This window comes from Nerophis ophidion, linkage group LG01 (assembly GCF_033978795.1).
Source record: "Nerophis ophidion isolate RoL-2023_Sa linkage group LG01, RoL_Noph_v1.0, whole genome shotgun sequence".
NCBI classification, from domain to species: Eukaryota; Metazoa; Chordata; class Actinopteri; order Syngnathiformes; family Syngnathidae; genus Nerophis; species Nerophis ophidion.
In genome coordinates this window covers 12,149,509-12,177,007 of record NC_084611.1, presented here as the reverse complement: position 1 = coordinate 12,177,007, position 27,499 = coordinate 12,149,509, and the positions used below count along the sequence as shown (strand labels likewise).

At 41.3% G+C, this 27,499-nt stretch overlaps 1 protein-coding gene across 2 annotated transcripts in view; it reads left to right on the top strand.

Moving 5' to 3' along the window:
• gle1 (GLE1 RNA export mediator) overlaps window positions 1-24,851 on the top strand; it is a 56,646-nt gene extending 31,795 nt beyond the window's left edge. For both annotated transcript variants that reach the window (XM_061896118.1, XM_061896128.1), the window contains 9 exons: window positions 5,453-5,684; window positions 10,163-10,275; window positions 10,346-10,558; window positions 10,628-10,818; window positions 12,596-12,725; window positions 12,838-12,942; window positions 22,978-23,060; window positions 23,171-23,234; window positions 24,723-24,851. In XM_061896118.1, coding sequence (XP_061752102.1) covers window positions 5,453-5,684; window positions 10,163-10,275; window positions 10,346-10,558; window positions 10,628-10,818; window positions 12,596-12,725; window positions 12,838-12,942; window positions 22,978-23,060; window positions 23,171-23,234; window positions 24,723-24,791 — 1,200 coding nt within the window. In that variant the 3' untranslated portion in view covers window positions 24,792-24,851. The remainder of the gene's footprint in view (window positions 1-5,452; window positions 5,685-10,162; window positions 10,276-10,345; window positions 10,559-10,627; window positions 10,819-12,595; window positions 12,726-12,837; window positions 12,943-22,977; window positions 23,061-23,170; window positions 23,235-24,722) is intronic.
• Window positions 24,852-27,499: the final 2,648 nt, after the last annotated feature.

Below are 27,499 nucleotides of genomic sequence, written 5' to 3'. Positions count from 1 at the left end.
TTCCGTTTTTTCGGCTATTTTTTTGGAACCTTGGAGACATCATGCCTCATCGGTGTGTTGTCGGAGGGTGTAACAACACTAACAGGGAGGGATTCAAGTTGCACCACTGGCAAGAAATCTGCCGCCAGACCCCCATTGAATGTGCCAGAGTGTCTTCACATTTGACCGGCGATGCTAAGACAGACATGGCACAGAGATGTATGGATAACCTGCAGATGCATTTGCAACGATTAAGTCAACGAAATCACAAAGGTGAGTTTTTGTTGATGTTGTTGACTTATGTGCTAATCAGACATATTTGGTCACGGCGTGACTGCCAGCTAATCGATGCTAACATGCTACGCTAATCGATGCTAACATGCTATTTACGCTAGCTGTATGTACATTTGAAACTAGATACCCACATTTAGATTAGATTAGATAGTACTTTATTTATTCCGTCAGGAGAGTTCCTTCAGGAAAATTACAATTTTCAGCACAATCCCATTCAAGATCAGACAAACATTACAGGGAGACAGAACAGGATCGCTGACGGGTCTGCCGGCTTCCAGCGCCCCTTACAAAAAAAGATGGGATACAGGTAAACAAGGGGGGGGAGAAAAAAATAGAAGATAAAATAAAAAAATCGGTCTTAGCCTGGGCCCTGGAGAGGGGGTGCAGACTGAGGCCAAGGGAAAAAACTTTTATCTGACTGGAAACTCATAGCCATAGTACACATCCCTCTTACATGTGTGTAAGAGGGAAACATCAAACATCAAAGAACACATAGGACACTAAAGACATTAAAGCAGCAGATACAACCAGACACTTCTACATACAGCTATGAATAAAAAGTAAAAGAAACATATCCACTGTGGTGGCCTCTGCGGTGTTCCACGCCATTGTCCGCTGGGGTGGAGGGAGGATGGCCAGAGACAGGAGCAGACCCAACAAAGCAACCAGGACAGCCGACTCCACTCTCGGCCAGTGTCCAGTCCGCATGGATGAGCGATGATTTAATGCGAAACAAACACTTACCAATCGATGGATTTAAGTTGCTCCAGTGTCACAAGATGCGAAAGTCCTGATCGTTTGGTCCGCACATTTTACCGGCGATGCTAATAAGGCAGCCATGCTATGGGCCACTTCATTAGGTACACCCACGCTATGGCCGAATAGCGTCAATAGCTATTCGCTCAATAGCTTCAATTTATTCTTCAATTTCGTTTTCGCTATCTGCCTCCATACTCCGACCGTCTGTTTCAATGCATGCGTAATCTGTTGAATCGCTTAAGCCGCTGAAATCAGAGTCTGAATCCGAGCTAATGTCGCTATATCTTGCTGTGGTAACCGCCACGTTGTTTGTATTGGCAGCCCTGTATGACGTCACAGGGAAATGGATAGTGGTTTCGAAGATAGCGAAAATAAGGCACTTTAAAGCTTTATTTAGGGATATTCCGGGACCGGTAAAATTTTGAAAAAAACTTCAAAAAATACAACAAGCCACTGGGAACTGATTTTTATTGTTTTTAACCCTTTTGAAATTGTGATAATGTTCCCCTTTTAAAAAAGTAGCAGCCTTTTTGTTGTCCATGACAAATGATATCATTATTTGTGTTATTAGTATTAACATTTATTTATTCTCTTGTAATAATGCCTATTTTGCTGTTTTTGTTTTTTGTGTCAACCAAAAATTCAGACAAACTTACTCGCTGACTGCTATAGGGATGCACAATAATAAACGTGAACCGATACCAATAACCGATAGTTTCTGTACTTTTACAACCAATAATCGATATTTGTAGTACCAGTACGTATAAATATTTACACTGGATTTTGTGAAAATTTATTAAATTAACAGTTTACACTTTTGCCCAAAATGTAGACATTACTAAATATTGTAGGGATAAGGATAATGTCAACTGGATTAGATTTTATATCGCGCTTTTCTATTATTAAATACTCAAAGCGCTCACAGAGAAGTGGGAACCCATCATTCATTCACACCTGGTAGTGGTGGTAAGCTACATTTGTAGCTACAGCTGCCCTGGGGTAGACTGACGGCCCATCCGACCACCACCTCTCATTCATTCACCAGTGTGAGCGGCACCGGGGGCAAGGGTGAAGTGTCCTGCCCTAGGACACAACGGCAGCAACTTGGATGTCAAGAGGCGGGAAGCGAACCTGCAACCTTCAGGTTTCTGGCATGGCCGCTCTACCCACTACGCCATACCACCCTACACTTCTTACACTTTCTACTATAATTCGGACCAATGCAAAAATTGAGTAAGGCAAAAATAAACTGGAATTTACTGACATTTCAACTTTTGTAACTATTTCCTTGATAGACAACAACCTACTCAAACTTTCTGTATATTATTTCATTAAATGAACAAAACACGACATATATATAAATGGAGCCATTGGGACTGAGCCAATAAGATTCTGCGTTGCAGTTAGCAACAACATGGAACAAGTGGAGTCACATCTCTTGTCGATTTGACAAAAAGAAGAAATATATTTTTTCCTGACAGTAATACAATAGGGCAATACTGAGAAAGCTACATTCAATTGCAGAAATTAATTCAAATATAATGTGAATTTTTTTTCCACTGAGATATCTTAAAAGGTAACTAACTCAACTGTGCCTCCAAATGAACAAATTAAAGGCCTACTGAAACCCACTACTACCGACCACGCAGTCTGATAGTTTATATATCAATCAATCAATGTTTATTTATATAGCCCTAAATATACTCTAGCCTTTAAATAGACTCCCTTTTTAGACCAGTTGATCTGCCGTTTCTTTTCTTTTTCTCCTATGTCCCACTCTCCCTTGTGGAGAGGGTCCGGTCCGATCCGGTGGCCATGTACTGCTTGCCTGTGTATCGGCTGGGGACATCTCTGCGCTGCTGATCCGCCTCCGCTTGGGATGGTTTCCTGCTGGCTCCGCTGTGGACGGGACTCTCGCTGTTGTGTTGGATCCGCTTTGGACTGGACTCTCGCGACTGTGTTGGATCCATTGTGGATTGAACTTTCACAGTATCATGTTAGACCCGCTCGACATCCATTGCTTTGCTCCTCTCGAAGGTTCTCATTGTCACCGACGTCCCACTGGGTGTGAGTTTTCCTTGCCCTTATGTGGGCCTACCGAGGATGTTGTAGTGGTTTGTGCAGCCCTTTGAGACACTAGTGATTTAGGGCTATATAAGTAAACATTGATTGATTGATTGATAAATAACAAATGTCTCAAAGGACTGTACAAACCATTACGACTACGACATCCTCGGAAGAACACACAAAAGGGCAAGGAGAACTCACACCCAGTGGGCAGGGAGAATCCACATCCAGTGGGACGCCAGTGACAATGATGACTATGAGGAACCTTGGAGAGGACCTCAGATGTGGGCAACCCCCACCCTCTAGGGGACCGAAAGCAATGGATGTCGAGCGGGTCTAACATGATACTGTGAAAGTTCAATCCATAGTGGCTCCAACACAGCCGCGAGAGTTCAGTTCAAAGCGGATCCAAGACAGCAGCGAGAGTCCCGTCCACAGGAAACCATACCAAGCGGAGGCGGATAAGCAGCGTAGAGATGTCCCCAACCGATACACAGGCGAGCGGTCCATCCTGGGTCTCGACTCTGGACAGCCAGTACTTCATCCATGGTCATCGGACCGGACCCCCTCCACAAGGGAGGGGGGGACATAGGAGAAAAAAGAAAAGAAGCGGCAGATCAACTGGTCTAAAAAAGAGGTCTATTTAAAGGCTAGAGTATACAGATGAGTTTTAAGGTGAGACTTAAATGCTTCTACTGAGGTGGCATCTCGAACTGTTACCGGGAGGGCATTCCAGAGTACTGGAGCCCGAACGGAAAACGCTATATAGCCCGCAGACTTTTTTTGGGGCTTTAGGAATCACTAATATATCTTATATATCAATGATGAAAATATTAACACTGCAACACATGCCAATACGGCCTTTTTAGTTTACTAAATTGCAATTTTAAATTTCCCGCGAGTTTCTTGTTGAAAACGTCTCGGAATGATGACGTGTGCGCGTGACGTCACGGACCGTCAGGAAATATTAGCGCAGCACCACGAGCGGCTAGAAGTTGTCTGCTTTAATCGCATAATTACACAGTATTTTGGACATCTGTGTTGCTGAATCTTTTGCAATTTGTTCGTTTGATAATGGAGACTATAAAGACCAATCCTGTTGGTGGAAAGCGGTGGATTGCAGCTGTCTTTAGCACCGAGACACAGCCGGTGTTTCTTTGTTTGTTGTGAAGCAGAGCGGTCAAGCGAACATGTTTTCTCTACGTCAACCAGCATGTTTTTGGATGGGAAAATGGTGTTATATATCTTACCGGAGACATCATTGGATTATTCGTCGTCCTGCAGCAGCTGTCAAAAAGTCAGCTGTGAGCTTGGCTCCTCGGCTTCTCTCTGAGACACTGCGCGTTCACCGCAGCCATCCGACCTAGAGGTATGTCTTTCCAATCTCAATAAAACACCATTAAAACAAGAAGCAGATAAGGGATCTTCCAGAATTATCCTAGTAAATGTGTCTAATTACATCTTTAACACTCACACTGCCGCCGCCCGGAGCCGTCGCTTTTTTTTATTTATTTATTTTTTTCCTAGTCCTTCACTATAAATATCCTAATTCACAAATCTTTCATCCTCGCTCAAATTAATGGGGAAATTGTCGCTTTCTCGGTCCGAATTACTCTTACTGCTGGTGGCTCCCATTATAAACAACGTGAATATGTGTGGAGCCCTGCAACTCGTGACGTATGTGCGCGTGCACATACTTCCGGTAAAGGCAAGGCTTTTTTATTAGCGACCAAAAGTTGCGAACTTTATCGTGGATGTTCTCTACTAAATCCTTTCAGCAAAAATATGGCAATATCGCGAAATGATCAAGTATGACACATAGAATGGACCTGCTATTCCCGTTTTAAATAAGAAAATCTCATTTCAGTAGGCCTTTAAGTGCTTTCCTGCTCTGGTATTTTCTTTTAAACTCTTCTCCTGTGGCTTTACGTGCGCTGTGGTCGCCGCTATTAACACTAGCTCTTGGCTTAGCAGCACAAGCAGCTTCGTACGGCCTCCATGCATCTTTATTATGGTGAATTTTAAAGAAACTCATTAGATTTGTTGTGTTGAAGCGCTTCTTTTTCCGTTCTGGTGGAATCTTAGTTTTGCAAACTGACACTGTAAAAGAAAAGCCCACACAACAAGGTTTACTGCCCACAACAGTGACTCTGCCGCGCCATGTTACTTTTTCCCTTTACACACCAGGCTGTGTGCGCGGTATCATGACATCACAAATATGCTCGCACGCTGTAGGGGTTCAGGAGCCACGTTGCAGGACAAGCCACGGCAGAAACCAACGACGAACACAAAGAGGCTTAAACCCTGATTATTATCAGCTCATTTTATCTGTTGATTTTTTTTTTGTTTTCAGGTACAGTATCCCAGCGCGGAAGACATGACCGTGGCAGAGCGTGCCCTCCACGAAATGAGGGCGCTCATCTCCTCGATGCAGGAGGAAGCGGCCACAGCTCAAGAGGAGATGAAGAAGAAGGAGCTGGAGAAGGAGGAGGAAGAATCCCGTAGGAAGCTGTCATTGCTGACGACTCAACAGGAAGCACAAAAGAAGGCAGAGCTTTCAGCCAAAGAGAAAACAAACAAGCACGGTTAGCACTCAGTATTTTCCACCCTCAGAAAGATGTGACTAAGTCCTTCTTTTTTACACAAAACCCACACATTGCTCAAAAAGGTTAATTATGTCTTATTCACATGCTGTTTTTTAATGTTCTTGTCATCAGGCCATATGTTCGGTATATTAGATCAGTGGTTCTCAACCTTTTTTCAGTGATGTACCCCTTGTGAACATTTTTTAATTCAAGTACCCCCTAATCAGAGCAAAGCATTTTTGGTTGAAAAAAAGAGATAAAGAAGTCAAATACAGCACTATGTCATCAGTTTCTGATTTTTCTAAATTGTATAATAGTGCAGAAATATTGCTCATTTGTAGTGGTCTTTCTTGAACTATTTGGAAAAGAAGATATAAAAATAACAAAAAAACTTGTTGAAAAATAAACAAGTGATTTAATTATAAATAAAGATTTCTACACATAGAAGTAATCATCAACTTAAAGTGCCCTCTTTGGGGATTGTAATAGAGATCCATATGGATTCATGAACTTAATTCTAAACATTTCTTCACAAAAAAAAAACAATATTTATGGAACATGTCCACAAACAATCTAGCTGTCAACACTGAATATTGGCATTGTTGCATTTCTTTTCACAGTTTATGAACTTACATTCATGTTTTGTTGAAGTATTATTCATTAGATATATTTATGAAGGATTTTTGAATTGTTGCCATTTTTAGAATATTAAAAAAAAAATCTCCCGTACCCCTTGGCATACCTTCAAGTACCCCCAGGGGTACCCATACCCCCATTTGAGAACCACTGTGTTAGATGGACTCTTTTCCTGACATGTTTCGACTGTGATCTGCAGGGCGCTATAGCTCGGTTGGTAGAGTGGCCGTGCCAGCAACTTGAGGGTTGCAGGTTCAATTCCCGCTTCCGCCATCCTAGTCACTGCCGTTGTGTCCTTGGGCAAGACACTTTACCCACCTGCTCCCAGTGCCACCCACACTGGTTTAAATGTAACTTAGATATTGGGTTTCACTATGTAAAGCGCTTCGAGTCACTATAGAAAAGCGCTATATAAATGTAATTCACTTCACTTCACAGTCTTCTTCAGAAGGGTCAGCTGACCATTGTGACCTGTTGCCCATCAGCTGTTCTTATAGGCGTGGTCAACCAGGAAGACCTGTCAAGTCTACCTGGTTTTGCAATGATCTGATATGGCTGATTTTAAGATTTCCTCTTCAGAACCTCCAAGTCTGAGTCCGTGGTTCTCGGTTCAGGGTGGAGTGCCATCTCCGGGTTGGGGAGGAGACCCTGCCCCAAGTGGAGGAGTTCAATATATATAGAGCGTTTTCCGTTCGGGCTCCAGTACTCTGGAATGCCCTCCCGGTAACAGTTCGAGATGCTACCTCAGTAGAAGCATTTAAGTCTCACCTTAAAACTCATCTGTATACTCTAGCCTTTAAATAGACCTCCTTTTTAGACCAGTTGATCTGCCGCTTCTTTTCTTTCTCCTATGTCCCCCCCTCCCTTGTAGAGGGGGTCCGGTCCGATGACCATGGATAAAGTACTGGCTGTCCAGAGTCGAGACCCAGGATGGACCGCTCGTCGGGACACAGGATGGACCGCTCGCCTGTATCGGTTGGGGGCATCTCTACGCTGCTGATCCACTTGAGATGGTTTCCTGTGGACGGGACTCTCGCTGCTGTCTTGGATCCGCTTGAACTGAACTCTCGCGGCTCTGTTGGAGCCACTATGGATTGAACTTTCACAGTATCATGTTAGACCCGCTCGACATCCATTGCTTTCGGTCCCCTAGAGGGGGGGGGGGTTGCCCACATCTAAGGTCCTCTCCAAGGTTTCTCATAGTCAGCATTGTCACTGGCGTCCCACTGGATGTGAATTCTCCCTGCCCACTGGGTGTGAGTTTTCCTTGCCCTTTTGTGGGTTCTTCCGAGGATGTTGTAGTCGTAATGATTTGTGCAGTCCTTTGAGACATTTGTGATTTGGGGCTATATAAATAAACATTGATTGATTGATTGAATTACTTAGATTCTTGTTCTCGAGTGAGGGAAGAGTGGATCGTGAGATTGACAGGAGGACCGGTGCGGCGTCTTCAGTAATGCGGACGCCGTATCGATTCGTTGTGGTGAAGAAGGAGCTGAGCCGGGAGGCAAAGCTCTCAATTTACCTGTGGGTCTGTGTTCCCATCCTCACCTATGGTCATGAGCTTTGGGTTATGACCGAAAGGACAAAATCCCGGGAACAAGCGGCCGAAATGAGTTTCCTCCGCCAGGTGGCAGGGCTCTCCTTTAGCGATAGGGTAAGAAGCTCTGCCATCCGGGAGGAACTCAAAGAAAAGCCGCTGCTCCTTCACATCGAGAGGAGCCAGATGAGGTGGTTCGGGCATCTGGTCAGGATGCCACCCGAACGCCTCCCTAGGAATATGTTTAGGGCACGTCCGACCAGTACGAGGACACGTTGGGAAAACTGTCTCCCGGCTGGCCTGGTAACGCCTCGGGATCCTCCGGGAAGAGCTAGACGAAATGACTGGGGAGAGGGAAGTCTGGGCTTAGGCTGCAGCCCCCGTGACCCAACGTCGGATAAGCGGACGAAGATGGATGGATGGGATTCTTGTAAAACCTTCCAGTTGTCTCTTTTTGGCATTCTTTCTAAAGTTCTTTCTTCCTTGTGTTGAATGTCCTCCCCGTGTCTCCCAGATATGTTTTTTTTTTTTTTTTTTTTTGCTAGATTTACACGGGATTTTGTAAATGATATAGCATTTCTTGTCTTTTGGCTGTACAAGTAACTCTTGTTTTTGTGTGAGGTTTAACTGTTTTGTTTTATTTGGTGTTTTTTCTTGACCCACTGTATTTGTTTAGTTATTCCCCTAATGTACAGTAAGGTTCTGAATTCTTTTTTCTTTATTTCAGGTTTTTCTTTGTTTTGTTTTTTACTTGTTTCTCCTTTTTTGTTTGCTGTTGGTTATTGGCAGTTTTTAAGTGCATTTTTTTGAAGTGTTTCTGTTATTTTTTTCTTTGTTGTTATGATGTTGGCTCGTTCATAGAGGTTTCTTACGACTGATAGTTTGTGTGCTGTGGGATGTTCGGAGGTCCAGAGTTAATATTGGTCGGTATGTTTCGGTTTTCGATGAACAGTAATGTTTTGACTGCCGTCATCTTTGCGGTGGATTTTCATGTTCAAAAACGTGGTTGGCCACGCCTATAAGAACAGCTGATAGCCAACAGGTCACAGGGGTCAGGTGACCCTTCTGAAGAAGACTGCAGATGAGTCGAAACATGTCAGGTAAAGATTCCATCTAATATACCGAAAATATGGTCTGATTGCAAGAAAATTTGAAAAAGTAAAAGAAAAAACACACATTCACTTTCTAGGAACTTTATTGTCAGAGCAGCACACATGAGATGGCATGAAATGTATTACCTCCTGGTACCCCAGCACCTCCAAAACCCTCAAATCTAGACTCCAAACATCCCAGAATAAGCTAATCCGGTTACTTTTAGACCTCCACCCCAGATCACACCTCAATCCAACCCACTTCTCCAAAGTGGGCTGGCTCAGGGTGGAGGACAGAGTCAAACAACTTGCACTGAGCCTAGTCTATAAAATCCGCTACACCTCCTTGATACCGAAGTACATGTCAAACTACTTCCTTAGCGTAAATGACCGCCATAACCACAACACCAGGGGGAGCTCCACAAACCACGTTAAACCCAGATTTCGATCTAACAAAGGTCTTAACTCATTCTCTTTCTATGCCACATCAATGTGGAATGCACTCCCAACAGGTATAAAAGTAAGTGCATCTCTATATTCCTTCAAAACCGCTCCAAAACAACACCTCCAGGCAACTTCAACACTTTACTAATACCCTCCTCCATCCACATCCCATCTCCCCGGATTATAAACAACTCAAATGTACTTCTAATGTATATACTTGTTCTTATGCTATGTGAACTCACTATGTTCTCTGCTGGCTGTACATATCCTACTAAATAAGACCTACACTGTTTCAATGTCCACATTTCTCTGTTGATACAATTGTTGATGACTGAAGTACTGATATCAACCAAAGCTCCTCACCCCACCCCCCGGATTGTAAATAATGTAAATAATTCAATGTACATACTATGATGATTAACTTGTGTGATGACTGTATTATGTTGATAGTATATATTTGTACCATGGATTGATTAACGTGGACCCCGACTTAAACAAGTTGAAAAACTTACTCTGGTGTTACCATTTAGTGGTCAATTGTACGGAATATGTACTGAACTGTGCAATCTACTGATAAAAGTATCAATCAATTCCCACATTCACTTTCCTAATTGAAAGCAAGAGGGAGCCTTTTCTTTGCGTTTAACTACGGTCCACTTGCAAAGTGCATAGTTGTGTTGAAGTAAAGATGCCGTACGTTGTTGCTGCTTTGGTCTCAGTTGTGTAACATGACTCTGCCAATGTTTTACTGTCGTGTTCTTCTCCAGGGCTGCAGAACAATGCTGAAGACAGCACGTTGAAATGGTACAAGGACTTGCAGGAGTCTCTGGATCAGTGCGCTCAAATAATAGAACAGCTCAGCTCCTCACAGGACGACCAGGTTTGTTTGTGCACGTAAAGTTGATGAGCACAGCCTGGGAGTCATTATGTCAATCTTCCTCTGTGTGCAGACGAGGAGTGTGAAGTTGGACCTCCAGAGAGCCTCCACCATCCCCGTCAGTCAAATCTCCTTCAATTCTGGATCTCATCTACAAGAAATCTTTGGAACGCTCACCAAGCTGCTCTCTGGCCAGGCAGTGGTGCGTGGGGGCCAGTCCGTGTCCACCTCGCAGCACCCACAGGGCCTGGACTTTGTGTGTTACAAAATGGCCGAGAAGTTTGTGGTGAGTACTCCACCCTCAGAATCCTCCGTTAAGACCAGAAGGTGGCAGCTGAGGATTTTCTTGTTGCAGAAACAAGGGGAGGCGGAGGTGGCGGCTCATCACGAAGCGGCCTTCCCCATCGGTGTGGTGGCGTCGGGTATCTGGGAGCTGCACCCCCGAGTGGGCGAACTCATGCTCGGACACCTGCACAAAAAATGTCCGTACGCCGTTCCACATTATCCCGTGATGAAGGAAGGCATGTCTGTGGAGGAATATCAGAGGTGAGACCAACATATCAGCTGTGGAACTCGGAGAGGATTAAGTCAAATAGTCAAATCTGATTTGTTAGCTTTTCCCTATTGTCGACTATTAGCCGAATTCAGGTGTCTTTTAAATAAAAACCCCGTTTCCATATGAGTTGGGAAATTGTGTTAAATGTAAATATAAACGGAATACAATGATTTGCAAATCCTTTTCAACCCATATTCAAATTGAATGCACTACAAAGACAAGATATTTGATGTTCAAACTCATAAACTTTGTTTTTTTTTTGCAAATAATAATTAACTTAGAATTTCATGGCTGCAACACGTGCCAAAGTAGTTGGGAAAGGGCATGTTCACCACTGTCTTACATCACATTTTCTTTTAACAACACTCAATAAACTTTTGGGAACTGAGGAAACTATCTGAAGCTTTGAAAGTGGAATTCTTTCCCATTCTTGTTTTATGCAGAGCTTTAGTCGCTCAACAGTCCAGGGTCTCCGTTGTAGTATTTTAGGCTTCATAATGCACCACACATTTTCGATGGGAGACATGTCTGGACCGCAGGCGGGCCAGATAAGTACCCGCACTCTTTTACTACGAAGCCACGCTGTTGTTTTGCTTAAATAAGCAGGGGCGTCCATGATAACGTTGCTTGGATGACAACATATGTTGCTGCAAAACCTGTATGGACCATTCAGCATTAATGGTGCTTTCACAGATGTGTAAGTTACCCATGCCTTGGGAACTAATGCACCCCCATACCATCACAGATGCTGGCTTTTGAACTTTCCGCCTATAACAATCCGGATGGTTATTTTCCTCTTTGTTCCGGGGGACACCACGTCCAGTTTCCAAATACAATTTGAAATGTGGACTCGTCAGACCACAGAACACTTTTCCACTTTGCATCAGTCCTTCTTAGATGAGCTCGGGCCCAGCGAAGCCGGCGGCGTTCCTGGGTGTTGTTAATTAATGGGTTTTGCTTTGCATAGTAGAGTTTTAACTTGCACTTACAGATGTAGCAACCAACTGTAGTTACTGACAGTGGTTTTATGAAGTGTTCCTGAGCCCATGTAGTGATATCCTTTACACACTGATGTCGGTTTTTTATGCAGTACCGCCTGAGGGATCAAAGGTCCGTAATGTCATGGCTTACATGCAGTGATTTCTCCAGATTCTCTGAACCTTTTGATGATTATACGGACCATAGATGGTAAAATCCCTAAATTCCTTGCAATAGTTTTTTGAGAAAGGTGTTCTAAAACTGTTCGACAATTTGCTTACAAACTGGTGACCCTCGCCCCATCCTTGTTTGCTAATTACTTAGCATTTCATGGAATCTGCTTTTATACCCAATCATGGCACCCACCTGTTCCCAATTAGCCTGCACACCTGTGGGATGTTCCAAATAAGTGTTTGATGAGCATTCCTCAACTTTATCAGTATTTATTGCCACCTTTCCCAACTTCTTTGTCACGTGTTGCTGGCATCAAATTCTAAAGTTAATAATGATTATTAGCAAAAAAAACCAAAGTTTATCAGTTTGAACATCAAATATGTTGTCTTTGTAGCATATTCAACTGAATATGGGTTGAAAAGGATTTGCAAATCATTGTATTCCGTTTATATTTACATCTAACACAATTTCCCAACTCATATGGAAACGGGGTTTGTGTATATATATATATATATATATATATATATACACACACACACACGTATTCGGTGGTCTCAAGGTTGGCAAGTATGCAACCTGGAGGACAATTTTCAAAGTCCCCTTTTCACCCGACAGAATTCTTGGTTACCGAGTGGACGACTCCGGAGTCGAAGGTCAGGACAGTTTTCTCAAAAGTATGTCTGGCATGATCCGCTTCTACGCAGCTGTGATCCAGCTGAGGTGGCCCTTTGACTACAAGCAGGGGGTAAGGACCCTTTTGAATTCCTCACATTTGGAATCCATTTTGTGTGTTGTTGCTCTTTCAAAAACGTGTCCATCGGTGCAGCAGAATACTAAACTTCTTGTCGTTGTGTCAGGCGTCCCCTCACGGTCTGAACCACGGCTGGCACTGGTTGGCACAGATGCTGAACATGGAGCCCATTGCTGACATCACGGCGACGCTGCTGTTCGACTTCCTCGAGGTGAGTCTTACTTTGAACAGATTTGAATTGACACTAGGGGTGTAACGGTACGTGTATTTGTATTGAACCGTTTCGGTTCGGTTCATAGGTGTACCGAACGAGTTTCCAAGCTAAAGTCTTAACAAGCTGCTCTGCTTTCTGCCTCTGTCTCAGCACCCAGCATTGTCCCACACACACACAACCATCTGATTGGTTACATATACAGCGGTAACAGCCAATCAGCAGTGCGTATTCAGAGCGCATGTAGTCAATGCTTCAGCGTCGAGCAGATAGGTCAGGGGTCGGGAACCTTTTGGGCTGAGAGAGCCATGAAAGCCAAATATTTAAAAATGTATTTCCGTGAGAGCCATATAATATTTTTTTTTAACACTGAATACAACTAAATGTGTGCATTTTTAAGTACGACCAACATGTTTAGAGTATAATAAATCTTTTATTTGTTTTAATAACATTCTTATTCTGAAGTTAACCAATAATAAATCAAATACTTCTTAACATTAATGCGACTTCTTGAACAAGTCTGGTAGAAAACGGATGGATGGATAAAATGCATGAGAATGTTTTGTATTTTGAATGTTATTTTTATCTCTGTGCTTACTAGCGGAATTATTCATAATTATCGTGTTAAGCCAGGGGTGTCCAAACTTTTTCCACTGAGGGCCGCACACTGAAAAATCAGAGCAAGCGGGGGCCATTTTCATATTTAAAAAAAACAATACAATATATGTATAAAAAATATACATTTAGGCCTCCACTCAGTTATGATCCCGGGGACCCCAAAGGGTTTTGGTAAAAAAAAATATTAAAAATGTGTCATTATTCAGTATTATAATTTTTATTATTATGCAAGTTTTAAATCTCTAGATCAACATTAGAAAAAAAAAAATGGAAAAAACACAAAATATGCAATATTTTCACCCAATAACTTGTTTAGGTGCGATATTTGAGATTGTATAATAATTGGAGCCTTAATTTTGGATTTTGATTCATTATTATTGTTTGAGCAATGACACTTAAAAAAAAAATCACACTAAAATAATTAGGGATCCAAAAGTGTCCTACTTATTAAAGTGTTAAAAAATAAATCATACATTTTTTTTACTGTTTACTTTTTGCACAATAATCTCGAGATCAACTTCAGATATATCCGTCAATTTTAAGTTTTATTGTTGTTTATGTTTTGTTTGTTTGTTTTAGGCCCTTCAAAAAAAAAACAGCTCCGTTTTTTTATATGGTAAAACACAAAATATGCAACATTTTACCACAAAAATATCTCAAAGTGGAATATTTAATGTGATGTAATCGAAGCCTTGTATAGGTCAATAATTGAAAATGACATTGATTTTGATTCATTATTCTTTTTTAAAGAAAGAAACCGCCTGCATGGCAGCTTTGTGTTATAAGAGTAAACATTGCAACAATTTCTTGTTACATTTCACCTGTTTGCTCTTTTATACCACTTTTTATGTTTTTAATTTTTTTTAAATTGTATTCTTAAAATGTGCCGTGGGGCCGTTAAAAAATGACACGCGGGCCGCACTTTGGACAGCCTTGTGTTAAGCAATGTCAGCCAGATGAAGTCATCAAAAGAGCCACATCTGGCTCTAGAGCCATAGGTTCCTTACCCCTGAGATAGGTGTTTAGCAGGTGAACATAAGGCAGCGGACTCTCCCCAAATGATAATAAATTCCTCCCAGTCAACTACTAGTAACATCATTATGAGCCCTTTGACCTTCTAGAAACTTAAACTACAGCTCAGCTCGCTCGCAGTCCTGGCTTGAGGTAGAGGCTAATTAGCTTTTAGCGTAACATTAAGGCCTACTGAAATGAGATTTTCTTATTTAAACGGAGATAGCAGGTCCATTCTATGTGTCGTACTTAATCATTTCGCGATATTGCCATATTTTTCCTGAAAGGATTTAGTAGAGAACATCGACTATAAAGTTTTCAACTTTTGGTCGCTAATAAAAAAGCCTTGCCTGTACCGGACGTAGCAGACGATGTGCGCGTGACGTCACGGGTTGTGGAGGTCCTCACATCTGAACATTGTTTACAATCATGGCCACCAGCAGCGAGAGCGATTCGGACCGAGAAAGCGACGATTTCCCCATTAATTTGAGCGAGGATGAAAGATTTGTGGAGGAGGAAAGTGAGAGTGAAGGACTAGGAAAAAAAAAAAAAAAAGACTATACAGTGGGAGCGATTCAGATGTTATTAGACAAATTTACCAGGATAATTCTGGAAAATCCCTTATCTGCTTATTGTATTAGTAGTGTTTTAGTGAGATTATATGGTCGTACCTGTACAACCTGAACGTCGGCCCCGCCCCTTTCTTCAGCACCAGCCGACGGGTGGTGGCGATGCCCATCTCTGGCCTTCGCAAGGGACCCTCTTTGAAACACGATCTTTCGAAATGATCGCTGCATAATACACTGTACTTTGTGTGTGTGTGTGTGTGGTCCAATATAACCGTGTTCGCTTGACCGCTCTGTTCCGTAGTAAAGGTTTACTGTCATCTTTCGGGAATGTAAACAATGAAACACTGGCTGTGTTTGTGTTGCTAAAGGCGCCCGCAATACGCCGCTTCCCACCTACAGCTTTCTTCTTTGACGTCTCCATTATTCATTGAACAAATTGCACAAGATTCAGCAACACAGATGTCCAGAATACTTTGGAATTATGTGATGAAAACAGACGACTTATAGCTGTGAACGGTGCTGGGACAAAATGTCCTCTACAATGCGTGACGTCATGCGCACGCTTCATTATACCGCGACGTTTTAGCACGATACTTCCGCGCGAAATTTTAAATTGCAATTTAGTAAACTAAACCGGCCGTATTGGCATGTGTTGCAATGTTAATATTTCATCGATATATAAACTATCAGACTGCGTGGTCGGTAGTAGTGGGTTTCAGTAGGCCTTTAGCTCATATTGCTGTGTGTGTGTGTGTGTGTGTGTGTGTGTGTGTGTGTGTGTCTTATAGACAGCAAAGTCTGTCTGTTATTTCCCTTTACCTGTTTTTATGTTGAAACAGCAAAAAAGGCCTTAATGTTAAATGAAGAGTCTGATAGTTGATATAATAATGTAAGTGCATCATTAAGCCTACATGAACTCCATGGTGTTCAGGGATGAATAGTCACTCCTATTGCTATTGTACTATTTTTTTCAGCTATAGTTACATGAATCATTAGTAATGTAGCAGCCTAGTTTTGAATGGCAGGGTCCCTGCTATCACATGTTGATAAAAATATAACATTTACATAACAAAAATCAACTACAAGCCTCCCAAATTCTGTATTAAATTAAGCATGATGAGTTGACTTGAAACTTTTTTATGTTGCACTTTGTCATTTTATTTAATCTGAGCAACCACTTGAGGCAGTTTAATATTGATTAACGTGGGCCGAATTTTTATAGTGTTTCCCATGTTAAAAGGATAAAGCCATTGTTTACAAATTTGGTAAATAAATAACCCCAAAATTTATATTTTGTTGTTTTCTTACTGTACCGAAAATGAACCGAGTCGTGACCTCTAAACCGAGGTACGTACCGAACCGAAATTTTTCTGTACCGTTGCACCCCTAATTGACACTGGTGCCAAAAAACGGCTTTTGCGCAAAGAAACACCCGCTTGTGTTGTAACGTTCGCGTAGTAAAATAGCATTGGTTAGTTAACAAATGTTGCGTTTTGGTGACTGTATTAAAAATACTTTGTGAATTTGTTATATTAAGCTCGCGATCAAAGAGGCAGTAAAGATAGCCACAAAAAGAGTAGCAGCTAGCTCTGCCAACTGGCTAGTGTATCCTATACGTGCTACAAATCAATGTCAAGTATATAGGGTGTTATGGGCTAGGAACAGAAAACTAGAGTTTCGACTCGGAGAGAGAAGGCAGAGCTTGAATTGCAGTTTGGTTGGCACCGAGTATTAAAGGAGAACATTATCACCAAATCTATGCAAGCGTCAATATATACCTTGATGTTGCAGAAAAAAAGACCATGTATTTTTTTAACCGATTTCCGAACTCTAAATGGGTGAATTTTGGCAAATTTAAACGCCTTTCTGTTTATCGGTCTTTTAGCGATGACGTCAGAACGTGACGTCACCGAGGTAACACACCCGCCATATTCATTTTCACATTACAAACACCGGGTCTCAGCTCTATTATTTTCCGTTTTTTCGACTATTTTTTTGGAACCTTGGAGACATCATGCCTCGTCGGTATGTTGTCGGAGGGTGTAACAACACTAACAGGGAGGGATTCAAGTTGCACCACTGGCAAGAAATCTGCCGCCAGACCCCCATTGAATGTGCCAGAGTGTCTCCACATTTGACCGGCGATGCTAAGACAGACATGGCACAGAGATGTATGGATAACCTGCAGATGCATTTGCAACGATTAAGTCAACGAAATCACAAAGGTGAGTTTTGTTGATGTTGTTAACTTGTGTGCTAATCAGACATATTTGGTCACGGCATGACTGCCAGCTAATCGATGCTAACATACTATGCTAATCGATGCTAACATGCTATTTACGCTAGCTGTATGTACATTTGAAACTAGATACCCACATTTAATGCGAAACAAACACTTACCAATCGACGGATTTAAGTTGCTCCAGTGTCACAAGATGCGAAAGTCCTGATCGTTTGGTCCGCACATTTTACCGGCGATGCTAATAAGGCAGCCATGCTATGGGCCACTTCATTAGGTACACCCACGCTATGGCCGAATATAGTCAATAGCTATTCGCTCAATAGCTTCAATTTCGTTTTCGCTATCTGCCTCCGTACTCCGGCCATCTGTTTCAATACATGCGTAATCTGTTGAATCGCTTAAGCCGCTGAAATCCGAGTCTGAATCCGAGCTAACGTCGCTATATCTTGCTGTGGTAACCGCCATGTTGTTTGTACTGGCAGCCCTGTATGACGTCACAGGGAAATGGACAGTGGTTTCGAAGATAGTGAAAATAAGGCACTTTAAAGCTTTATTAAGGGATATTCCGGGACCGGTAAAATTTTGAAAAAAAATACAACAAGCCACTGGGAACTGATTTTTATTGTTTTTAACCCTTTTGAAATTGTGATAATGTTCCCCTTTAAAGAATTAGTGATGGACAGCAGATATATACACAACAATGAGTTGAATGGCCTTTCAACGTGAACATTTTTTGAAGAAAAACAGTTAATATATATATATATATATATATATATATAAAATTCCAAATCAATTATTTAGGGTCTCTGGATCTTGTTTAAATCTCAGCTCAGATAATAGAGTTCTTGGAGAACGGTTTGGAGTGTAAAGCAGTACAGTCCACGTGCTGCGGTTAAGAGTGAAAGAGTAGAAGTTGGCTCGAGAGCGTCCTACCAGTCCAGACAGAACAGGGGGTGGGGTTCCTGGCTGGAATCTCCTTAGAACGATCCTTGGACAAGAGGTTTTTTTCCTTAGCTCGCCATCATAAAGAGAAGCCTGGCCAACTCCACTTCTACAGTCACACACAAGTCAATAGCAACAAAATTGGCTCTCGAGCAGAAATACAATCTGTTTCCCCTCACGTCCTGTTTACTGGCCACTTCCTGCTACCGGCTTATAAGCACAGCTGATTGGACCGCGGCGGTCACGTGACTAGGAAAAGAGTAATAAAGAGCAAGAGCCTAATAGTCTCCGCAAAAGTATGTTTTTGACATTTGCGTTACACCAGCATGTAGCATCAGGGGCGGTAGCGAGTAAGAGGTGACAGCTTTTCTCTTTGTTCAAAGATTTTATCGACACATTTTTTTTAATTTTTTTTTAGTGTTTCTGTACTTTTAGTTGCACCTATCAAAAATGGATGTTGCACATTTAACCGCCTTGTAAATTATTGAAATAAATCTCACCAGCATATGCTAAATATTGTCAATGATTCAATGACATCTTTAAAGGGGAACATTGTCACAATTTCAAAAGGGTTACAAACAATAAAAATCAGTTCCCAGTGGCTTGTTGTATTTTTTGAAGTTTTTTTCAATATTTTACCGGTCTCGGAATATCCCTAAATAAAGCTTCAAAGTGCCTTATTTTCGCTCTCTGCGAAGACACTGGCCATTTCCCTGTGACGTCATACAGTGCTGCCAATGTAAACAAACACAGCAAGATATAGTGACATTAGCTCGGATTCAAACTTGGATTTCAGCGATTTAAGCGATTCAACAGATTACCCATGTATTGAAACAGATGGTCGGAGTATGAAAGTATTGAAGAAGAAACTGAAGCTATTGAGCGAATAGCTATTGACGCTATTCATAGCCATAGCATGGCCGAATAGCTGGGTTAGCATCGCTGGTAAAATGTGCGGACCAAACGATCAGGACTTTCGCATCTTTTGACACTGGAGCAACTTAAATCCGTCGATTGGTAAGTGTTTGTTTCGCATTAAATGTGGGTGGAAGGAAACGTAATATAGTTGCAAATGCATCTGCAGGTTATCCATACATCTCTGTGCCATGTCTGCTTTAGCACCGCCGGTAAATAGCATGTTAGCATCGATTAGCGTAGCATGTTAGCATCGATTAGCTGGCAGTCAACATCAACAAAACTCACCTTTGTGATTTCGTTGACTATCGTTGCAAATGCATCTGCAGGTTATCCATACATCTCTGTGCCATGTCTGCCTTAGCATCGCCGGTAAAATGTGGAGAAACTCAATTCAATGGGGGTCTGGCGGCAGACACTTTGGCATCTTCGGGCCAGTGGTGCAACTTGAATCCCTCCCTGTTAGTGTTGTTACACCCTCCGACAACACACCGTCGAGGCATGATGTCTCCAAGGTTCCAAAAAATAGTCAAAAAAACCGGAAAATAACAGAGTTGAGACCCGGTGTTTGTAATGTGAAAATGAAAATGGTGGGTGTATTACCTCGGCGACGTCACATTCTGACGTCATCGCTTCCAGTGCGATAAACAGAAAGGCGTTTAATTGGCCAAAATTCACCCATTTAGAGTTCGGAAATCGGTTAAAAAAATAGATGGTCTTTTTTCTGCACCATCAAGATATATATTGACGCTTACATAGGTCTGGTGATAATGTTCCCCTTTAAGTAAGAATTAAGACAAAATATGATCTTCACACCATATAAACAACTGCAGACATAATTTGTAGATGAGAATAAAACATTTAACTGACCAATGCTTCATTTGTGCACCCCCTCAGATGTAAAGACGTGATTTTCCTTCTTTCAATCCTCGTAAGTGTCAAGGAAGTTTGGTCAAGGCGAGCAGTAACGTCTTCTCGGGTGACGACGAGTGGTTTAAAGGCCTACTGAGACCCACTACTACCGACCACGCAGTCTGATAGTTTATACATCAATGATGAAATATTAACATTGCAACACATGCCAATACGGCCTTTTTAGTTGACTAAATTACAATTTTAAATTTCCCGCGGAGTTTCCTGTTGAAAACGTTGCGGTATGATGATGCGTGCGTTTGACGTCATTGGTTTATCCGCGGACGAGACCGCAAACCGCGCATCTCTAACAGACAAACATTCACACACTAGGGCCAATTTAGTGTTGCCAATCTACCTATCCCCAGGTGCATGTCTTTGGAGGTGCCGAACTAGCTTAAACTAGACCTGAAAGGAACTCCTTGTAGTGCACTGCTAACTTGGGCAATACTGCCTCTCGCTGTCTAAAAGAGGAAGTGCACCTCACTTTAGGATTCCAAAATGAACTCAAACGGGGTTTTACATATATTCTTGATAAAGTCGACAAACAAGACAGAACAAAAGTATTATGTTTAGTTATTCTCCTGCAAAGAAGGTATTTTTTTTTTTATGAAAACTGGGTTAATAAAAGTATTATTTGATTATATTCAGCAATATTGTGTGATCCTAGCCTTCCCTCCTTCCCTGCTTGCTCTCTTTGTCTGAACTTTTTTAAAAAGCCTCTTTCTTTGCGCTGTCCTCTAATCCAAATGTCAATATGAATATGATCAGCTGGACTCTTGACGCAATTGACACAGTCTTTTTGACAAGAAAAAGCGGTTCGGGGGAGCCTGGCTGCCCTGATGGAACCAACGTGAGGGGGCTCCTGGAACTCATGGAGGATCATGTGCCTCTCAGCTCTTTCCATGGAGGACGTCGAAGACATCTACCTATTTGGAGCTGTGATCACGGGGCATTGCTCTGGTGTATCGACAAATTCGGAAGACGATGGCAGCCACTCAAGGGGCCCAACGGCTGTTCAACGCACTGGAAGGATTGGGTCGGGCTGTGGGAACACGGACTTGTGCGATTTCTGAGTTGAATGGCAAAATGGATCTCATCTTGGAAAAGTTTGCAGAGAAGGAATAATTAATTGGAACTAAAAAAGAGGTCCAGCATGGACAAGCAGAGAAGACGAGTCAATATTTTGTCTTCTCGAAGGAAAACAACTTTTTATCTACGATTTGGACTCCTTGAATGGCCTTGGCATGGGAGCAGGCTGCTCTGAAGAAAATCCCCCGAAGACTCCTCAAAGATGGACGCTTTTGACCTTCCTTTTTGTCAACAACATCTGTAGCCGAACTTTTTATCGGCCTCAGCCATACAAAAAACACTTCACCTCTCCCGAGTTAATTAGGCATATACGAACACACATGACCCCGACCCTTAAATCAACACCTTCACCACCGCTTATTTCCTATGGGGTTGTGAAAAGGCTGAGCGGCGCTACAGAGCGAACAGCGGGCCTGCGCAAACCCACCCCTCCCTCTGTTGCAAGTTGGTGTGATATATGTATGTTTAATGTGTGCCATGCTACGTGAGGTTTTTTCCTTGGACTCAGACTAGACCTCTGCTGAGGGTCTAGCCTTGGACTGATATTTTTTTTACTCCCCCCTTTCCTAATGTCACCCTTTTCTTATCTTTTTAAGGAGCGCTGTAACCGGCTGATCCGTCGGCGGTCTCGTCTTGTCCCCCCCCCCCCCCCCCCCCCCCCCCCCCCCCCGTAACGTGTGTCTGCTCTTAGCGGGACTGTGCCGAAAATGTAATTTCAGTTCTGATGTGTCTTCTACATGTTGGAACGGACAAATAAAAGTGATTCTGATTCTGATTTTGGTGAAAATAACCCTGATAAGAAATGTTCATATCAATGCATCCCTAAAGTGTGACTTTAAGGTTTTACTACTTACGTATAAAATACTACACGGTCTAGCTCCATCCTATCTTGCCGATTGTATTGTACCATATGTCCCGGCAAGAAATCTGCGTTCAAAGGACTCCGGCTTGTTAGTGATTCCCAAAGCCCAAAAAAAGTCTGCGGGCTATAGAGCGTTTTCCGTTCGGGCTCCAGTACTCTGGAATGCCCTCCCGGTAACAGTTCGAGATGCCACCTCAGTAGAAGCATTTAAGTCTCACCTTAAAACTCATTTGTATACTCTAGCCTTTAAATAGACTCCCTTTTTAGACCAGTTGATCTGCCGTTTCTTTTCTTTTTCTTCTATGTCCCACTCTCCTTTGTGGAGGGGGTCCGGTCCGATCCGGTGGCCATGTACTGCTTGCCTGTGTATCGGCTGGGGACATCTCTGCGATGCTGATCCGCCTCCGCTTGGGATGGTTTCCTGCTGGCTCCGCTGTGAACGGGACTCTCGCTGCTGTGTTGGATCCGCTTTGGACTGGACTCTCGCGACTGTGTTGGATCCATTGTGGATTGAACTTTCACAGTATCATGTTAGACCCGCTCGACATCCATTGCTTTCCTCCTCTCCAAGGTTCTCATAGTCATCATTGTCACCGACGTCCCACTGGGTGTGAGTTTTCCTTCCCCTTATGTGGGCCTACCGAGGATGTCGTGGTGGTTTGTGCAGCCCTTTGAGACACTAGTGATTTAGGGCTATATAAGTAAACATTGATTGATTGATTGATAAAGTAAAACCAGTTTCTGCCATCAACCGCCGAATCATTTTCCCATCTCGGCCGCTAAAGGAACCTGTCAGTCTCTGTCGAGGAAAAAAATGTACTGGAAGTGTAAAAAAAAAAAAGTAACATTTATTATTTGTACTTCTTTTTCAGGTTTGTGGTCACGCATTGTTGAAAACCTATCAGGGTCAGTTTTGGAAGCTGCTTCTGCTTTTAAAAGAGCAATACATGGCCAGGTAAACCCCCACCCACCTGTTGGGACGGTCCTTAATTGTATATTGTGTGTGTGTGTGTGTGTATAATGACCCGTGTGTGTGTGTGTGTGTGTGTGTGTGTGTGTGACCAGGATTGAAGCCGTCACAAGCAGTGGACAGATGGGATCAGTCTCCAGACTGAAAAACTTCCTGCAGGTAAAGAACACACGGAAGAATGAATGAATGAATGATATTTATAAGTGCAGATCCCCACCAATTTTGTTATGTGTGATGAGATGTGAATTATATTTATATAGCGCTTTTCTCTAGTGACTCAAAGCACTTTTACATAGTGAAACCCAATATCTAAGTTACATTGAAACCAGTGTGGGTGGCACCGGGAGCAGGTGGGTAAAGTGTCTTGCCCAAGGACACAACGGCAGTGACTAGGATGGCGGAAGCGGGAATCGAACCTGCAACCCTCAAGTTGCTGGCACGGACGCTCTACCAACCGAGCTATAACCGCCCCACGTTATCATCTTGTGTTCTTATCAGCTAACAATAGACTATTTAAGCCCTGTTGATATTTTAATGCCATTATTATTGATAGGATTGTGCTCAGTCTGATTGAATTAGAGCATGGGTGTCAAACTCTGGCCCGCGGGCCAAATCTGGCCCGCCGTGTAATTTAATTTGGCCCTTGAGGCAATATCAATTTAGCATTAGAGCTGGCCCGCCAGTGTTATACAGCGTCGGTGCCGCTGTAACACCGCATTCACCGCTAATACTCATACTTGCCAACCCTCCTAATTTTCCCGGTAGACTCCCGAAGTTCAGTGCCCCTCCCGGGGCAACCATTCTCCCAAATTTCTACCGATTTCCAACCGGACAACTATATTGGGGGCGTGCATTTAAGGCACTGCCTTTAGCGTTTTCTACAACCCGTCGTCACGTCCGCTTTTCCTCCATACTAACAGCGTGTCACATAATATTTGTGGCTTTTACACGCACAAGTGAATGCAAGGCATACTCGGTCAACAGCCATACAGGTCACACTGAGGGTGGCCGTATAAACAACTTTAGCACCGTTACAAATATGCGCCACACTGTGAACCCACACCAAACTAGAATGACAAACACATTTCGGGTGAGCATCCGCACCGTAACACAACAGAACAAATACCCAGAACCCCTTGCAGCACTAACTCTTCCGGGAAACTTCCAGCAAACTGACCAATAATTAACGTTTTATTCATGCCTTTTTCTCTTGCTACTTCAAGGCTTGAATGTTTGGTTCATTCATTATTATTTTATTTTCAAATTTCTTATTAGCCTGTGGAAAAAAAATTGATATTTACCTCAGAAGATTGCAAATAGAAAAAAAGGCACAACATTTTTATTAACATTTTATTTGATAGGCCATTGATATTTTTTAATTATTAATATTTGAAACTGGATTTTGCATGTCACTAAAGTTATATAAGCCTTGCTTGTTCAATATTTAATGCAAAACTTGTTTGGGTCCCTATTAAAAGGTTAATTTCTTCAACCTTGGCCCGCGGCTTTTGTTCCGTTTAAATTTTCGGCCCACTCTGTATTTGAGTTTGACCCCCCTGAATTAGAGGAATATCTATCTATCGTTAGAACATGTCAGCTTTTCATAGAAAGTGAAAAATACTAAATGATAATGAACTTCTTTCGCAGCGTTCAGTGCAAGAACAACAATTAAGTCCTCCCAAAGGCCAGCTGAGTGCCATGTTTTGGAAGTCGTGATTCTGGACAAGGAGCTTATGTTTGTGTTGAGTTGGTAAATAAAGTTCAGTTGTTTTTTCCCGTCCGTGTTTTTTTTTTTGTAGAGTTCAACAGTTTTTAATCCACAGGAATGTTCCAATTGTGCAACAACACTTTTTGTGCCTTGGGGTTAACACCAAGATGATGATAATAATGTTAATTGGGAATGAAATAGGAGCTGGAGACACTGGATGTCTGTCAGATTGCTGCACTGATTACTTGTTGCATATTTGTCCTAAGCAGCAAAAGATAAAGTCGTACATAAAAATAGACTAAGAGAAGAAACAAACACATTTTTGTGTTTGCAAACCTTACAAAAGCACGTTTCTAGTAAAACTCACAAAGATACAATAATACAGGCATTAATGGACATATTACGTGTTTGGTTTAGGAGTTACGCTTGAAGACATTTTTTTGCATTATCTCGGGATTCTAAGAACATTACTGTTATACTAATTAAAAACGTGTGTTTGCAAACTTTACAAAAGCACATTGTTCTAGAACAATGCACAAAGATACAATAATACAGGTATTGTTAGACATATTGCATGTTTGGTTTAGGAGTTATATTTGAAGAATGTTTTTATTGCTTCAGTCGCATTATCTCCAAATTCTAAGAACATTATTGTTGTATTGAGTAAAAAACAATTTTTTTTGTGTTTGCAAACCTTACAAAGGCACATGTTTTCTAGTAAAACTCACAAAGATACAATAATACAGGCATTATGAGACATATTGCATGTTAGGTTTAGCAGTTATACTTGAAGGAATGTTTTATTGCTTCAATCGCATTATCTCAGGATTCTAAGACCATTGCTGTCATTTGTGTGTTTGCAAACCTTACAAAAGCACATGTTTCTAGCAAAGCTCTCAAAGATACAATAATACAGGTATCATTAGACATATTGCATGTTTGATTTAAGACTTATAAGTGAATAATCTTTTATTGCTTCAATCGCATTATCTCCAAATTCTAAGAACATTAAGGTCATTGAGTAAAAAAAAAACCTTTTTTGTGTTTGCAAACCTTACAAAAGCACATGTTTTCTAGTAAAACTCACAAAGATACAATCATACAGGCATTATTAGACATATTGCATGTTGGGTTTAGGAGTTATGCTTGAAGACATTTTGTATTGCTTCAAACACATTATCCCAGGATTCTAAGAACATTACTGTCAAATTGAGTTAGAAATAATGTTTTATGGCTTCAAGTACATCGTCTCCGTGTTCTAAGAACATTAGTCATATTGAGTAAAAAACAATTTTTGTGTATGCAAACCTTACAAAAGCACATGTTTGTAGTAAAACGCACAAATATACAATAATACAAGCGTTATTAGTGCATGTTTGATTTAGGAATTATACTTGAAACATTTTTTTTATTGCTTCAAACACATTATACCAGGATTCTAAAAACACTACTGTCATAGAGTAAACTATTTTTTATGGCTTTAATCGCATTATCTCCCAATTCTAAGAGCATTACTGTCATATTGAGTAAAAAACTGTTTGCAAACCTTACAAAAGCGCATGTTTCTAGTAAAACTCACAAAGATACAATCACACAGGCATTATTAGACATGTTTGGTTTAGGAGTTATACTTGAATACATTTTATATCACATTATCTGCAAATTCTAAAAACATTACTGTCTTATTGAGTAAAAAAATATTTTTTTGTGTTTGCAAACCTTACAAAAGCACATGTTTCTAGTGAAACTCAAAGATACATTAATACAGGCATTATTAGACATATTGCATGTTTGGTTTAGGAGTTTTATTGCTTCAATCGCATTATCTCAGGATTCTAAGAACATTACTGTCATATTGAGTAAAAAACTAATTGTGTTTGCAAACCTTACAAAAGCACATGTTTCTAATAAAACTCACAAAGATACAATCATACAGGCATTATTAGACATATTGCATGTTTGATTTAGGAGTTATACTTGAATAATTTTTATATCACTTCAATCGCATTATCTGCAAATTCTAAGAACATTAGTCTTGAGTAAAAAAACATTTTTTGTGTTTGCAAACCTTACAAAAGCACATGTTTCTAGTGAAACTCAAAGATACATTAACACAGGCATTATTAGACATATTGCATGTTTGGTTTAGGAGGTGTGCTTGAAGAAATGTTTTATTGCTTCAATCGCATTATCTCAGGATTCTAAGAACATTACTGTCATGTTGAGTAAAAAACTAATTGTGTTTGCAAACTTTACAAAAGCACGTTTCTAGTAAAACTCACAAAGATACAATAATACATGCATTATTAGTCATATTGCATGTTGGGTTTAAAGTTATACTTGAATATTTTTTATTGTTTCAATCGCATTATCTCAGGATTCTAAGAACATTACTGTCATATTGAGTAAAAAACTAATTGTGTTTGCAAACCTTACAAAAGCACATGTTTCTAGTAAAACTCACAAAGATACAATCATACATGCATTATTAGACATATTGCATGTTTGGATTAGGAGTTATACTTGAATAATTTTTGTATCGCTTCAATCGTATTATCTGCAAAATCGAAGAACATTACTGTCTTGAGTAAAAAAACATTTTTTGTGTTTGCAAACCTTACAAAAGCACATGTTTCAAGTGAAACTCAAAGATACATTAACACAGGCATTAATAGACATTACTGTCATGATGAGAAAAAAATTGTGTTTGCAAACC